The 13,119-nt window shown below is 36.4% G+C and overlaps 2 protein-coding genes across 2 annotated transcripts; both read left to right on the top strand.

Annotated features, from left to right (window-relative positions):
• Positions 1-741: 741 nt before the first annotated feature.
• Positions 742-1,707, top strand: LOC103981934 (N-terminal acetyltransferase A complex catalytic subunit NAA10-like). The gene has a single exon (XM_009398702.3). It carries the CDS (start codon positions 882-884, stop codon positions 1,524-1,526), a length of 645 nt encoding a protein of 214 aa, XP_009396977.1. The 5' UTR covers positions 742-881; the 3' UTR covers positions 1,527-1,707.
• Positions 1,708-9,690: 7,983 nt separating this feature from the next.
• LOC135651736 (transcription factor MYB30-like) lies at positions 9,691-11,137 on the top strand. The gene is made up of 3 exons (XM_065172128.1): positions 9,691-9,925; positions 10,038-10,167; positions 10,283-11,137. Exons 1-3 carry the CDS (start codon positions 9,793-9,795, stop codon positions 10,803-10,805), a joined length of 786 nt encoding a protein of 261 aa, XP_065028200.1. The 5' UTR covers positions 9,691-9,792; the 3' UTR covers positions 10,806-11,137.
• The last annotated feature ends 1,982 nt before the right edge of the window (positions 11,138-13,119 follow it).

Here is a 13,119-nt window from a genome sequence, read left to right on the forward strand (position 1 = left end):
ACTTTCTTTACCAAAGAATCCTATAGAGCATCCCAAGTTTGAAAATCCCCATAGAGAGCCTCTGACCATGTGAAAGGATAATTGTGCTCTCCTCATTTTGAAAAATTTCTACCCCAACCTAAGTCGCACCTCTGCCTTTGCTAGCCCTGGTTGTGCCTTCGCCTTACTAGCGGCCCCCTTCCACCTTGCTAGCCCTGGGGGCTATGTAACCTCCTTTCTTGCTCACAACCAACGGCAAGGAGGGGGCACGAGGAGACAACGTTGACAAGGGATAGGAGGTTACATAGCCCCCGTCGGACCGCTAACCCTCACCGTGGTTGTTGCCTGTGCCCTGGCCTGTGCAAGGGCGACATGGGTCACTGATGTCACTTGCGCCCTTACTCGCGCGAGGCCTGTCGCTAGTCGTAGAGGTGCCTCACAACACTGCTCATTCCCTTGCTCGTGTAAGGGCGATGAGGGCCGCTCCATCACTGGTTCAACGGGTTGTGATAGTGGTCGCTACTCCTCTGTTACTGGGTGGGTTCGTTGTACGGGGCGACCAACGCGATGGAGTGGGACGACACGGTTAGGGGATGGGTGGAGGGCGATGGTTGATGGGCAGAATGGATTTTCATATTTTTAGAAAACGGATGCTCTATAAATTTTTTTTCCGTGTTGTTAGGAAATTTTAAATTTTAAAATTGTTTTTCAAGAATTTATATTATATATATAATGGGCCGAAGCCCAACCCGAGCGGTAGCTGTGAAAAAGTGGTGCATCAAACCCGTCGGTTCCTTCAAACCCTATCGTCTGAGTCAGAGAAAGAGGGGCGGAGGGTATCTCGATCCTTAGGTCGGCCGGCTGATCGATCGATTGATCGGATCCTCAATACAAAGAAGAAGATGGTGTGTATACGGCAGGCGACGGTGGAGGATCTGCTAGCGATGCAGGCTTGCAACCTGCTGTGCCTGCCGGAGAACTACCAGATGAAGTACTACCTGTACCACATCCTTTCCTGGCCGCAGCTGCTCTTTGTGGCGGAGGACTACGGCGGCCAGATCGTCGGATACGTTCTCGCCAAAATGGAGGAGGACACCTCCGAGCCCTGCCATGGCCACATCACCTCCCTTGCTGTTCTCCGCACCCACCGCAAGCTCGGCCTCGCCACCAAGCTCATGACCGCCGCCCAGAACGCTATGGAGTCCGTCTTCGGCGCCGAGTACGTCTCCCTCCACGTCCGACGTAGCAACCGCGCCGCGTTTACCCTCTACACCTCCACTCTAGGCTACCGCATCCACGACGTCGAGGCCAAGTACTACGCCGACGGAGAGGACGCCTATGACATGCGCAAGCAGCTCAAGGGCCGTCCCCATGGCCACAGCCACGGCCACAGCCACGGCCACGGGCAAGCTCATCACCACCACCACCATCATCATCATGGAGGCGGCTGTTGCTCTGGGGAGGTGAAGCCCCCAGCCGCTGCGGGTGCATATGCTTCCGCATCTTCTGCTTCTGCTTCAGCATCGGCTTCCGCTTCTGGAGAGTGAAAAGCTTGTGGCCGAGGTAATCTTGGAAGTTTCCTTCATGCTAAAGGAAATAATTATGCTTGTTTTTTTACTTGAATTATAATTTTCGGATGATGTTAGTGTTTGAACTCTATTATGTGTCAGAGTCTTCAGATGATTATGTTTGTGTGGAGTACTTCAACTTATCTTTGGTTGTTGGATATATTCTTGTTTTGCTCCTCCTTCCTACTGCTATTGATGATTCTTTTAGGATTGTACAATTCTTTATATCACAGATATCTTTTTGATGCATTGTCTGAATTCAGAGCTGGTAAATGTGGTGTGTTCATTTAGGTGTTAGAAGAATGAACAAGTACTTGCTAGAGGAATTAAACCTATGCTATAGAAAATACTTAGGCGAACAAGTACTTGCTAGAGGAATTAAACTAATGCTATAGAAAATTCTTAGGCCTATTAATTAGCTTTTGGAGCATTTTCTTCCAAGTTAAACTTGAACAGGGTTTAACTTTTCTGTGGCTGATCTAGTCCTTCCTTCATAAAAACTTTCATATATTGAAAATTCAATTTCAATGTGTTTTCGCATCAATAGCTTTTTACTACTGCTAGCTGAAAATATCAACTTGAAAATTATTTGTGGAATATGTATCAGATATGCATACGCTAATACAGAAACTTATAAGGATTGTTGGCCAATAATGATCCCTGGCTGATCCATGTAGGATTGGTTAAACCTGATCCCTGATTTTCCATGGTCACGAAATTGAACAATCTCGAGCTGAATATGGCTTATCTTGGCTGATTTTGACTGATTGTTTGTCATTTCCGAGAAATCAAGTATCACACTGACTTAGCTGACCTGAACCTATACCAGTCCTGATCTTGTGAACCTTGCCTACTGATTCTTATGGTTTAATTTGTTGGCATCCCATGGAACAATGTATCCCGAAGTGTAACCATATTTGGAAGAGCTGAGATGGCTTTGTGGCATATGAACAAAAAGTTTCATTTGGATGAGTGATTGAGATGCATGTGTGGAGTCCATTGAAAAGAGAGAACAAGAAACACTTATGTTAATGGAAACTGAGGAATAGCTTTGATCAATGATTAAATGCTGGTTTAAACATTTCTGAAGAACATACACGGATTCATCAGTTAGGTGAGATGAGTTTGAAATCAGGAAACTGGTATAATTAGAGTTAGTGATATAAGAAGATATTACCATGCGGAGGGATCTGATGTTACTAGAAACCATAAGAAGAGATACATCTAGCTGAATGCCAAATAATTAGGATCCACGGCTTGTTGCTGTGAACATTGTTAATTATTTCTGTGTGTGCATGTGTTCCTGCATTTCTTAACACTGTATTACAGTGTTGATTTTTGCTTTGGCAACTAGATATGATCTATTCACAGTACTAGGATTTGGTTTAGCATCAAGTTTTCATCATATTGCTGCTGATATCAGAGAAATGGCTAATGATCTAGCAACAACTTTTCCAAATTGCTGGTAGAGTCCTTGTCATAATTGGAGCCTAACAGTCTTTATTGATGAATCTTATCCTATTTATATATTCTCTCTTTTTTTTTTTTTTGATGAGGCTTCATTCCTATGACTGCTGTGTTTTGTTCCAGTGGTTGTTTGCATACTTGAATTTCTTGTATTTTTTGCTAACAGGAGTCTTTTGTAGGAGTGAGTTCTTCTTGTTATGTCTCTGATGGTATATGCAACTATTTATCGGAGAAGATGGTTGTAACTTCTGTAGCTAGTTCAGCTTGCTTTCACATAAATAGAGCCTCAACTATTCCCATTTGGTCCCTGGCATAAACCAAAATACAGACAAAACATTCCAAAAATGAAAACAGGAAAATAAAAAATCTGGTTTGTCGGGGTTTCATGTTGTGTTTTAGAAGTTTGAGATAGAACTTGGCATCTTTTGGAGTGGAGAGAAGAATTAAACCAATAAGATTAAATCTTGAGTAATTCTTTCTGAGACAAACTAGAGCAGTCTCTAGACTCATTGGGTAGTTCAAATATTTCCTTCAAATCACCATCCATTATATACTATTCTTCTCCCACATAGCATTGGTTATCCAAAATTACCCTTTTCTTCATATTTTAGTCTTCCCATTTTGAAACCCTGAAACCCTGTAAACCATCACATCGATTTTCCATCTAATCAGTATATCTGAACTCTTATGTCTTCCTGAGACGATTTTTACATTGAGAGAACCAAAAGCTATACTCCAGGTCTACTCTCTTCAAATGCAATAGACCAAAGTAGTAGCTGAACACCATTGTATTCTGTTGTGTTGTGGAAACTGATGCAACTTAATTGTGATTAAACTGTTTTCACAATTTGCTATTTTGATTTTGGCAAACGACTACAGTTCACCTGAATCACAGATGCATCCTCAAGATACCCAATGAGCCTGGAGACTGCCCCGCTCAAAATTCTTCTTATTGGTTTCCACTTTAGACTTTAATACTATCTTCTAGAACTTTTTCATAGGCTAAGGAACCAATTCAAAGCTTAGGGATATCCCATCTTTTTAACAAGCTTAAGTAGACCTTATTTCAATTTTCATTGACTCAAAGCTTGCAGGTTTGTAGTGTCAGAGAAAAACATATTTCTAGATATGAGTGGAGAAGGTTAGCTAGAGTAATAACAAAATGAGATTTTTAGTTTGGAGTTCCTCAAGAATTTTCCCAATAGTCTTAATTACTCCTTCACTTGTAGCATTTTATCAAATTAAGCTCTGGAAGATTGATTTGATTTACTAGGAGGTGATCTCTATTCATAGAGATAGAATATCGTAGGTTTGCTACATAAAGAATAGGACTGAATTTTGTCAAAATTTAGCAGTATCCAACAAATCAATCAGGCAATCCAAGAAACAGTAGGTTTGCCACAACTTGCTTGTGGAGTCACCACTAGTGTCGACAGTAATATGAACATTTCTGTCACGATTCGTGGGTTTGATAGGTTTGTTTGAACTAAATTTCAGTCACCACTAGTTTTCGCCACTCATCATACTCTAAGAAGTCATGAGGTGTTATAGTTTTCTCTAGTCAAAGAGCTTGATATCTTTGTCAAGACCTAGATTAAACATTAGTATCATGCATATCAGCATAGCATAGTGGTGGCTTCACATTGTCATGAGTGTTCCATCCACGGATGATCTTTTTCTACTTGGGTTCTCTCATCATGCTCAAATATTAGGTCAGTTCTGTTGGGTTTAGTGTTTTATTAGGTCAAACAGTAAAACTCTAAACTACTGGTTAAAATGTTTAAGCTAAAGTCGATATTAGTATACTTATCAAACCTTTATAAGTCATCGAAAATGGATAAAATTAAGATTAGCTTATAAAGGTCGGATGAGTACATTACTATCAACTTAGTTTAAACATTTTGAGAAGCTGATAGGCTAATTAATTTATCAAGCTCGGATCATTACATTTGATATTAAAGCTAGTAGTATTTGGGCAAGTTAGATAGCACTCTCAAATGAAGTTGATAAACCAATTAGCTAATTAAATCTGTTATGATAATCTCTTTTGAGTATTAACGTTAAATAGTACCTTTGAGAAAACAAATGTTAGTTTATTGATGATTGGCTAGTAATATAATCGCTATTATGTTTCTTTGTCTATTATAGTCTATGCCAAAGGCTTAATTTGAATTATAGCATCAAGCTTCATGTATATTTTTATAAGATGTGAGTTGTATCCTTTTTCACATGCTCTTACTTTTTGGATGGTCTGAAATTGTTCGTTAAAATGAGCATATCCTTTTAATACGGTGTTGATTGATTTTTGAATGAATATTTTCTTGAGTTGGTAATAGCCATGGATCCTTTCTTCTTCACAACTCTTCTTGGAATATCGTTGTGTGCCTCACAAAAAAAAAATATTATTTTCATAGAACACCTTTTAGAAGAGGAATATCTCTTGCACATTTTTTTCTATCAAGATTGGACGTAATTATAAAAAAGACGAGATACTGGAACAGACATTATAAGAATAAACATGATGAAACACTATATCCAATTTAATTCTTATCGATATTGTGACATGCAAGTTAAGATATTAAGAGGCATGTGTGTTTTGTTTCTGTGTTTTATTCTCTCCATTTCCAACTTATTTATTATTTTAATAAATAGGTATATATATACATACATTTGATAAAGACACTGTTCTCACATAGTTAAAGAGAAATATTGTTTTTTTGCTTATTTTTTATCAAACCTTTTTCTATCCTAAGTTACTAACTATACTGTAATTTAGAAGCCCTTATTAATACAATAAATGAGTCTCCATTATATAAAACAACTGAGATGATTCCACTCATTTTTTCTTACCGCCGCGTCTTGCCTAACTTTAGAACTTTCATCTTTGCTAAATTAACTTCATCGATAGTTCATTGTGTTGTCCATATTTGAATCCATAGGTGGCTTTAGGTTTTGGAATCACCTTAATTCGAATTATCCATATTGTAGATGTTTCTTATAAAATAGAAGTAGGATGGCCAAAGTACATTTTTATGAGCTGTGTTGGTAGATCATCTCGTTGTAACGGCATTATTAATTTTATAAAATTAATTAACTTTGAAAGATAAGTAATTGTGTAAGGTGACTTCATAATTAATCATATATTTAATAGAAGATGATAGTGAACTCAACTTGTAAAGTCTTTGATTATTGTTAGCAACGTTCATCATATACGCTTTGCAAAAAAAAGAAAAAAAATCTATTAAATGCGTATATGATTTATAAAAATATCGATCTACCTTTTTCAAATATCATTCTAGTTGTATTGAATATATTTTAAAATAATTAACTTCAAGCTTGAAAATATATTTCTAAGAATGTAATTTTCCCTAATTAACTATCAGTTATCGACAAATGGTGTGTATATATATATATATATATAGTCTTTACAACTTGATGTTAAAACATGTGGTTAAAGAATAACTGGTCTCATTTCGCGTTGCTATTCAAAATAGTGAATGTTATTAACATACCCAAACATATTCTCCTTTGATATGAATCTCTAAAATCTCTAATCACAATTTTGCAATGTATTGCTAGTTTTTGCAGCATAAAATCTTAAACATGACATTTATTTAAATACTAACAAGTATTTAAATATTGGATTGCCATGTTTGCCTGCCTTTAATCTTAATGTACCTAAGTCTTGGTTATGTTGTTTTATGAGTTAATATCATGATTGCACCTTTTGTCCCGTAGAAAAATAGATTTTATTAAGATCACGTCAACAAAGTAATTTACAAAACATGAACATGGAATTTGTATTCAATGATCCAAGAAAACAGCCACTACAAAAGAAAATTTTGGAGAACTTACAACGATGGAGCAAATATTTCCATTATCTAAAACCAAGTCCGTGCTAAATTCTTGAGTAGAATCTACCAAACACCAAAACATAGTTTGTTTATTTATGTTATCATTATATTAAAAAATTATGGTCATTCGATAGTTGAAGTAGCTTATGAATTATGTTCCCCTAAATAACTACACCAATTTTTAATACATTAGTGTGTAAAGCTAATAACATCTTCGTATTTTCAAATACAAAATAATCCCACAAAGAACTAAGTTAATTATCGAATTTATTTTATGTGTAAATAATTGAATAATTTATTATATTATATTATTTTTAGCTTACGATTATGATGAAATTAAATATGTGATTGATGATTATTAATGCAAGAGAAATTTGGCCCATGTGATATTCTAAAAACCAAAGTTTCCAATTGATCGAGATGTACAAAATAGATGGTTGCAATCTATTATATTATAACTTTTATAGCTTTCGAAAAATGTTGCATTGCTGACTGCATGAATATATCGAAGATAGTAACTAACATTGGAGCATTTTTGAATTTTTATTTATCTCAAAGTTCTATTTCAAACAAGTTATTCCGATATGTGAAGTCACGATGAGATTTGATCCTAAGATATTGTCTTCGATAATCTTTTCTATGTTATACGTAGACGATGCAACTCGATATCAACCAAAACAACAAACAAGGAGTGGAAATGCATAATTATTTACTAAGTAACTAAAAAATATTGGATATCGATTAATACAACATAATGCAAGTTCATGATCTTTTCACAAAGAAAAAAAGTTACCCAATTTACCTACCAACACATTGCCATCCTAATTCCATAGGTACTCCAATGTGAATTCATGACCATTACCAACACATGAAAAATCATGGTTTCATCGTATTAATCATTCTAGGAAGCCCAATGCGAAAACATTTACATTAAATGGCTATTCTTCATCCAATAAAATCATAAAAATAAAGGTTTATGATTTCTTAATAGTCAACTTTCGCAAATGAAATGATGATGGCTCCCTTTCCTTTTTGTTCAACGAAGTCATCCATTACTACTGATCCATTGGTTTCGTACAGATATCAGTCAACAATCCATAATACAGGTTTGACTAAAACGGGCGACTGTGGAGGCTTTTGTTGTATTGATTTGTCGCCAAGTGACTTGAATTGTTTGACCATAATGGCCATTCTTCCTCTAATAAATGAATTAGAGCTCAGCCAAACGTGAAGGCAAAGACCGGATAAAGAAACCCCACGTGCAGTTGACCGCTTGAACGTGCAGTCGTACTTGCACGCGCGCAATTACCGAAATATTTTTCTCAGAATTCGTATTCCTCATCAGAAATCAGACTGTGATACGTTTGGGAGTGAATCATAGCCGTCGAGTGCTGCTAGCTTTTGTCGACCATGCATGAGGTGCAATGAATTGACTTATCGGCGTTCATCTGACGCCCGACGCTGGGTGGGTCTACGGAGAGACTTTGGAAGCACGAGTTGCCAAGAACGACACTGATGAGCAATCTCCACCACAAATTAATATTATATCCATTTATGTAAAGAAAATTCTTAGTTAATTAGGCTTACTTGGTCACTGATGATGATGACAACAAGCAAATGCTATCGCTGTCTTAGGTTTTGATTTTTTACTTTTGGGGTCTTTGCTTTGACAACAAGCAAATGTTTTCATTATTGAAATATTGATTATCTAATTATCAAAGAAAAAAAAATAGTTATCTTCGATTTTGATTGTCGGACCAATTTAACTAAAACAAAATATAATCATACGAACTTACGTAACAAAATATCCCTCGAATGCTCAAGTCAATAATAATATAGAGTATTTAAGAATGATAAAAAAATAATATTTTTCTTATACATAGTCAAAGATGACGTAAGTAGTTAAGAATCGTTGAATTAAAATAGGAGTTAATTTGCAGAATAATTATAAAAAAATCATGCATCATTATCATTCATCGGATGTTAATTATGGTTTTCGTTAATATTAGCAACAGTAAGCCGCCGTACTGATGCCAATTCAGAACTATCACAGTATGAACATTTGACCATCGTGTGAGGTTTATAAGGTGTATAATATAATGGAATGACCCACGTGGCAGAAGCCCCTTCCCACCAGGATAAGTTCTTTTGTTTGCTACTACGCATAGCTGCCTCGGAGATCATAAAAAAGACATAAAATATGCAGCATGGATTTTCTACCACTAAGATTTCAGCCGAAATCTTTTACCATATATTATTTTGTGATATGAAAAGAAGACAGAACAGTTTTCTATGTGGGCCAAAGTAAGATACAAAGTTGATTAGACTAGCCAAGTCGATTGGTTATCTTACAGCGACATCTATAATAATTTATACTATTTTCTCAAAATGTTTTGCTTCACAAGGCTCAAATTAATTAGTCAGGACTATATCGACTTGCCACCCATCAGATTGAATCATGCTTTGAGAAATACAAACTTTGAGAAATGTTGTTCAGAGAAGATGCATGAACATGAGAAATGTTCGTCAGATGGTGGCTTGGATTTCCCGGGACTTACTGTCCCAATCTAACAATCCGTGAGTCAATTCCATGACTAGTATGGCAAGAAAGAGACATGCCTTTTGTCTATTCATATTACTCGCATGGTGGCTACGCATATGATTAGATGTATGTAAGGTGGACAAATCTTGGGACAAGACGGTTCACATCTGCCTCTCTTTCCTGGAAGCTGCAGAAGTGGCATCGTCATACACCGATCTTTTCTCACGTTGGCAATTTGTTGTCATTATTGTATAAATAGCTGCAGTGGGGGATGAAGAGGCCTCGTGCTCTCCTGCAAAGCCTGTTGAATCGGTGAGAGAAGAAAAGGAAGATAAGGAGAGAGACAGGGAACGAAGGAAGGGAGGAGGAGTCTCCGGGCAACATGGTGAGAGCACCTTGCTGCGAGAAGATGGGGCTGAAGAGGGGGTCATGGACTCCGGAGGAGGACCAGATTTTAGTAGCTTACATCCGGCAGCACGGTCATGGGAACTGGCGAGCTCTGCCGAAACAAGCCGGTGAGTAAGAAGAAGCATTTGAAGAATGGAGTTTGGTTATATGCTTTTACTGCTACCGTCTATCCCAACAAATCCTGGAGTAAGTAAGCTTCTCTTCTGTGTTACCACTCAGGGCTTCTGAGGTGTGGGAAGAGCTGCAGACTCCGGTGGGTGAACTACCTGCGACCTGACATCAAACGAGGCAACTTCACCAAGGAAGAAGAGGAGACGATCATTAGATTGCATGAGGACTACGGGAACAGGTAGCTAGACAAGCTCCCTCCATCATCCATAAGAGATCTCGTCATAGAAAGATTTGCTGTACTTCATCACCGAGATCTCCTGCGGTGCGGTGATTAATGTTTCTCTTGTCAATAGATGGTCTGCGATTGCCACGAAGCTACCTGGCAGAACTGATAACGAGATCAAGAACGTGTGGCACACCCACTTGAAGAAGCTCGTCAGCCCCAGCATGCCATCCACACCAGTAAAGAAGAAGACGAAAAAGAAGTCATCGGAGCCTATTACAACCATGCCACCGGACACAGGCTCGGAGAACACAGGATGCAGATTTATGAGCGTGTCACCAGAACAATCACCTTGCGACTTCTCATCCTGTGCCACAGACTCATCGACGGAGTCGGGAGAGATCAGCGACGGTGGCAAAGAGGGAAGCTTTTGCTCGGAGAAATTCTCGGAGATTGATGAAAGCTTTTGGTTGGAGGAGTGGTCGATGGATGACCGTGCGGCTTCCGTGAGCTTTACAGGACTAGCGATCCCTCCTTCGCCCTCCATCGGTGAGCAGTTGGACCTGCTCGGTGCATCTGACAGCGGCGACAAGGATTTTTGGCTGCGGGTGTTCATGGGAGCTGGAGATTTGCAGGAACTGTCACAAATCTAGCAGATGATGATTTGCGTGTTAAATTCCTCCGAAATCAACTGTTTCGGCGCAAAATTGCAGATAAAATTCTTTAAAGATTATTTCGTTGGTGGCAAATTGATTGTCCAAGATTAGATAGAGGATATTGCTGCTAGAGACTTGTGTTCCTGTTTTCTTTCGAATGAAAAGAAGGGGCGAAGCAGATAATAGAAATAGCTAAAAGAGGACACAGAGAGAGAGAGAGAGAGAGAAAGATGTCATTTTGCTAAAAACAACATAGAATTTGCTATTTCAGAATTCTAAATCTAAAAAAACTTAGAATTTTTTATTGAGTATTTGGAGTATCAATCAAACTCCAAGGCTAGAAGAAATTAATGCAGACAGGATATTGTCCCAATCTAAAAGTTTGAACTAATGATACCAAATTCAATAAAGATAATATCTTTGTTTGGTTTTTAATAATATAAGATTGATTATTATTATTAGTATTATTTGAGTTTTATCTTTTATCTTACACATGAATATTTTGTAATATCTTCTTAGTTGATTTAGTTTTCACTTAACTCACTGTATCTACTTTATCTTGATGGCTTGGATTATTAAACTTAACTTTAATCAACTTTATTTTTTCTTCAATACTTGATTTAAGGCCACAAATAAAATAGGGAAATATATCAAAAGATTTTGAAGAATGGTATGTCTCAATAATTATTAAAGGAAGACATGTAGAATAATTATTAAACAAATATTGATTTATCACCATCTTTCTCTCAATCTCAGCTATATTACCATACGTTATACATATTAAGATCATATCCCATCATAATTTAGTAGGACTTCTGATTTTATTAACACTCTCCTAATTAATCTTTTTAACATAAAGTGTAATTAATATTGTAATACTCATTTTTCCTATAGTTAGGATAGGGGTATGTCTTGCAAGCCTAAGCCTGCCTATCTATGCATGATGGCGGATCCATCTCCTAGTATGCTTCCATATATAGAACCTAAGGTGTTTTGATTAGTTGTTAGGTTATTATGATGAAAATTAAAATAAAAATTAAAACCTTAAAAAGTTATCTCTATCACATATAATTGAATATGTAGCTTCTTATTAGTTGTATAAGGATGAGACAAGATTATTAATTGCAAGCTTATCTATTTCTACATCTTATCTATGATCCATATAGGTTTGAGTAGTTTTGAGGGCTTCGATGAGATATCTCCGCATCATTTAAACCAGCTAAAATAAAAGATAATTCTCTTGAAGGCCTTAATTTCCTCCATGACATTTTGAAGAGACATCTTGAAGATGTGCTAAATTTTGGTGGATTAGTGGCGGATTAGTGGGGCTCAAATCTTATAGTAAGCCAACAAAAGCATGATTAACTTCTATTTCCATCTCTTGATGACATGACAATCTTTTTTATAGGCAGCTACAACGCATTCTAAAGAAAAATAGTGACTCAAATGGAAGCTTAACTTTTCATGTGAGCTATACTTTACTCGATGATATATTTCGAAGGATAGTGATCAATGCAAACCACTTACTTCCTTGCTTTGATTATTATTTTTCTCTTGCTTGTTAAAACGAAAAGTAGCGTTCTTTGATAAAGTAGTAATAGAACTACCTAAATCCATCCTATTGACACGTAGGTCACAGCTTTTTTTAGCTTCTAAAAATGCTTAAATTGATTCATTTATTTAAATAAAATTATGTTGCTTGGTATTAAGAGTATTGGGTGCAACAAATTGTTCATTTCTTTTTTTAAATTCTTTTATAATTATGATAAGAGGAGACATAGAGGAATACTTAAGAAAATTTTAATATAAACTATAAATAAAATTTTAATATTTTTTATTTAACTGAATATATAATTTTTGATAGATGTTAACCAAGATAAAAGATACATATAATCGATCCCAAAAGTTGAAACTGTATAGAAATGATATGTTTTAAATACGAGATAGTGATTGTAAAAAAGAATAGTGGTAGTGTCAAAAATAGTATCTATTTTTTCATATAGAATTGATGATTTCACAAAATTTTAAATACACATGTCAGTGACATCCAAATAAGCTCAACTTAATTTGGGTCCATTTGTATAAGAAATCTGACATGGTAAAAAAGATGGCTCAATGTCCGTCAAATGATCAACTTATAAAAATACTAAGGTAAAGGGAGAGATGGGATGGTGTCCGACTTAATCCCTCCGATGCTTAAATTAATTTTGAGGTAAAAAAATAAGAGTTTCTAATAACATAGGTAAATCTTCTAAGAAAATCTTCTATGACATAGGTAAAAATCTTCTATGACATAGGTAAAAATATTTTT

Source organism: Musa acuminata, chromosome BXJ1-4 (genome assembly GCF_036884655.1).
Source record: "Musa acuminata AAA Group cultivar baxijiao chromosome BXJ1-4, Cavendish_Baxijiao_AAA, whole genome shotgun sequence".
Lineage (NCBI taxonomy): Eukaryota > Viridiplantae > Streptophyta > Magnoliopsida > Zingiberales > Musaceae > Musa > Musa acuminata.

Excerpts from the sequence above, each read along its gene's own strand:
- LOC103981934 (XM_009398702.3), top strand. The coding sequence starts at position 882 with ATGGTGTGTATACGGCAGGCGACGGTGGAGGATCTGCTAGCGATGCAG.
- LOC135651736 (XM_065172128.1), top strand. The coding sequence starts at position 9,793 with ATGGTGAGAGCACCTTGCTGCGAGAAGATGGGGCTGAAGAGGGGGTCA. Across the intron at positions 9,926-10,037 it reads AGCTCTGCCGAAACAAGCCG|GGCTTCTGAGGTGTGGGAAG; the intron begins GTGAGTAAGAAG and ends GTTACCACTCAG. Across the intron at positions 10,168-10,282 it reads CATGAGGACTACGGGAACAG|ATGGTCTGCGATTGCCACGA; the intron begins GTAGCTAGACAA and ends TCTTGTCAATAG.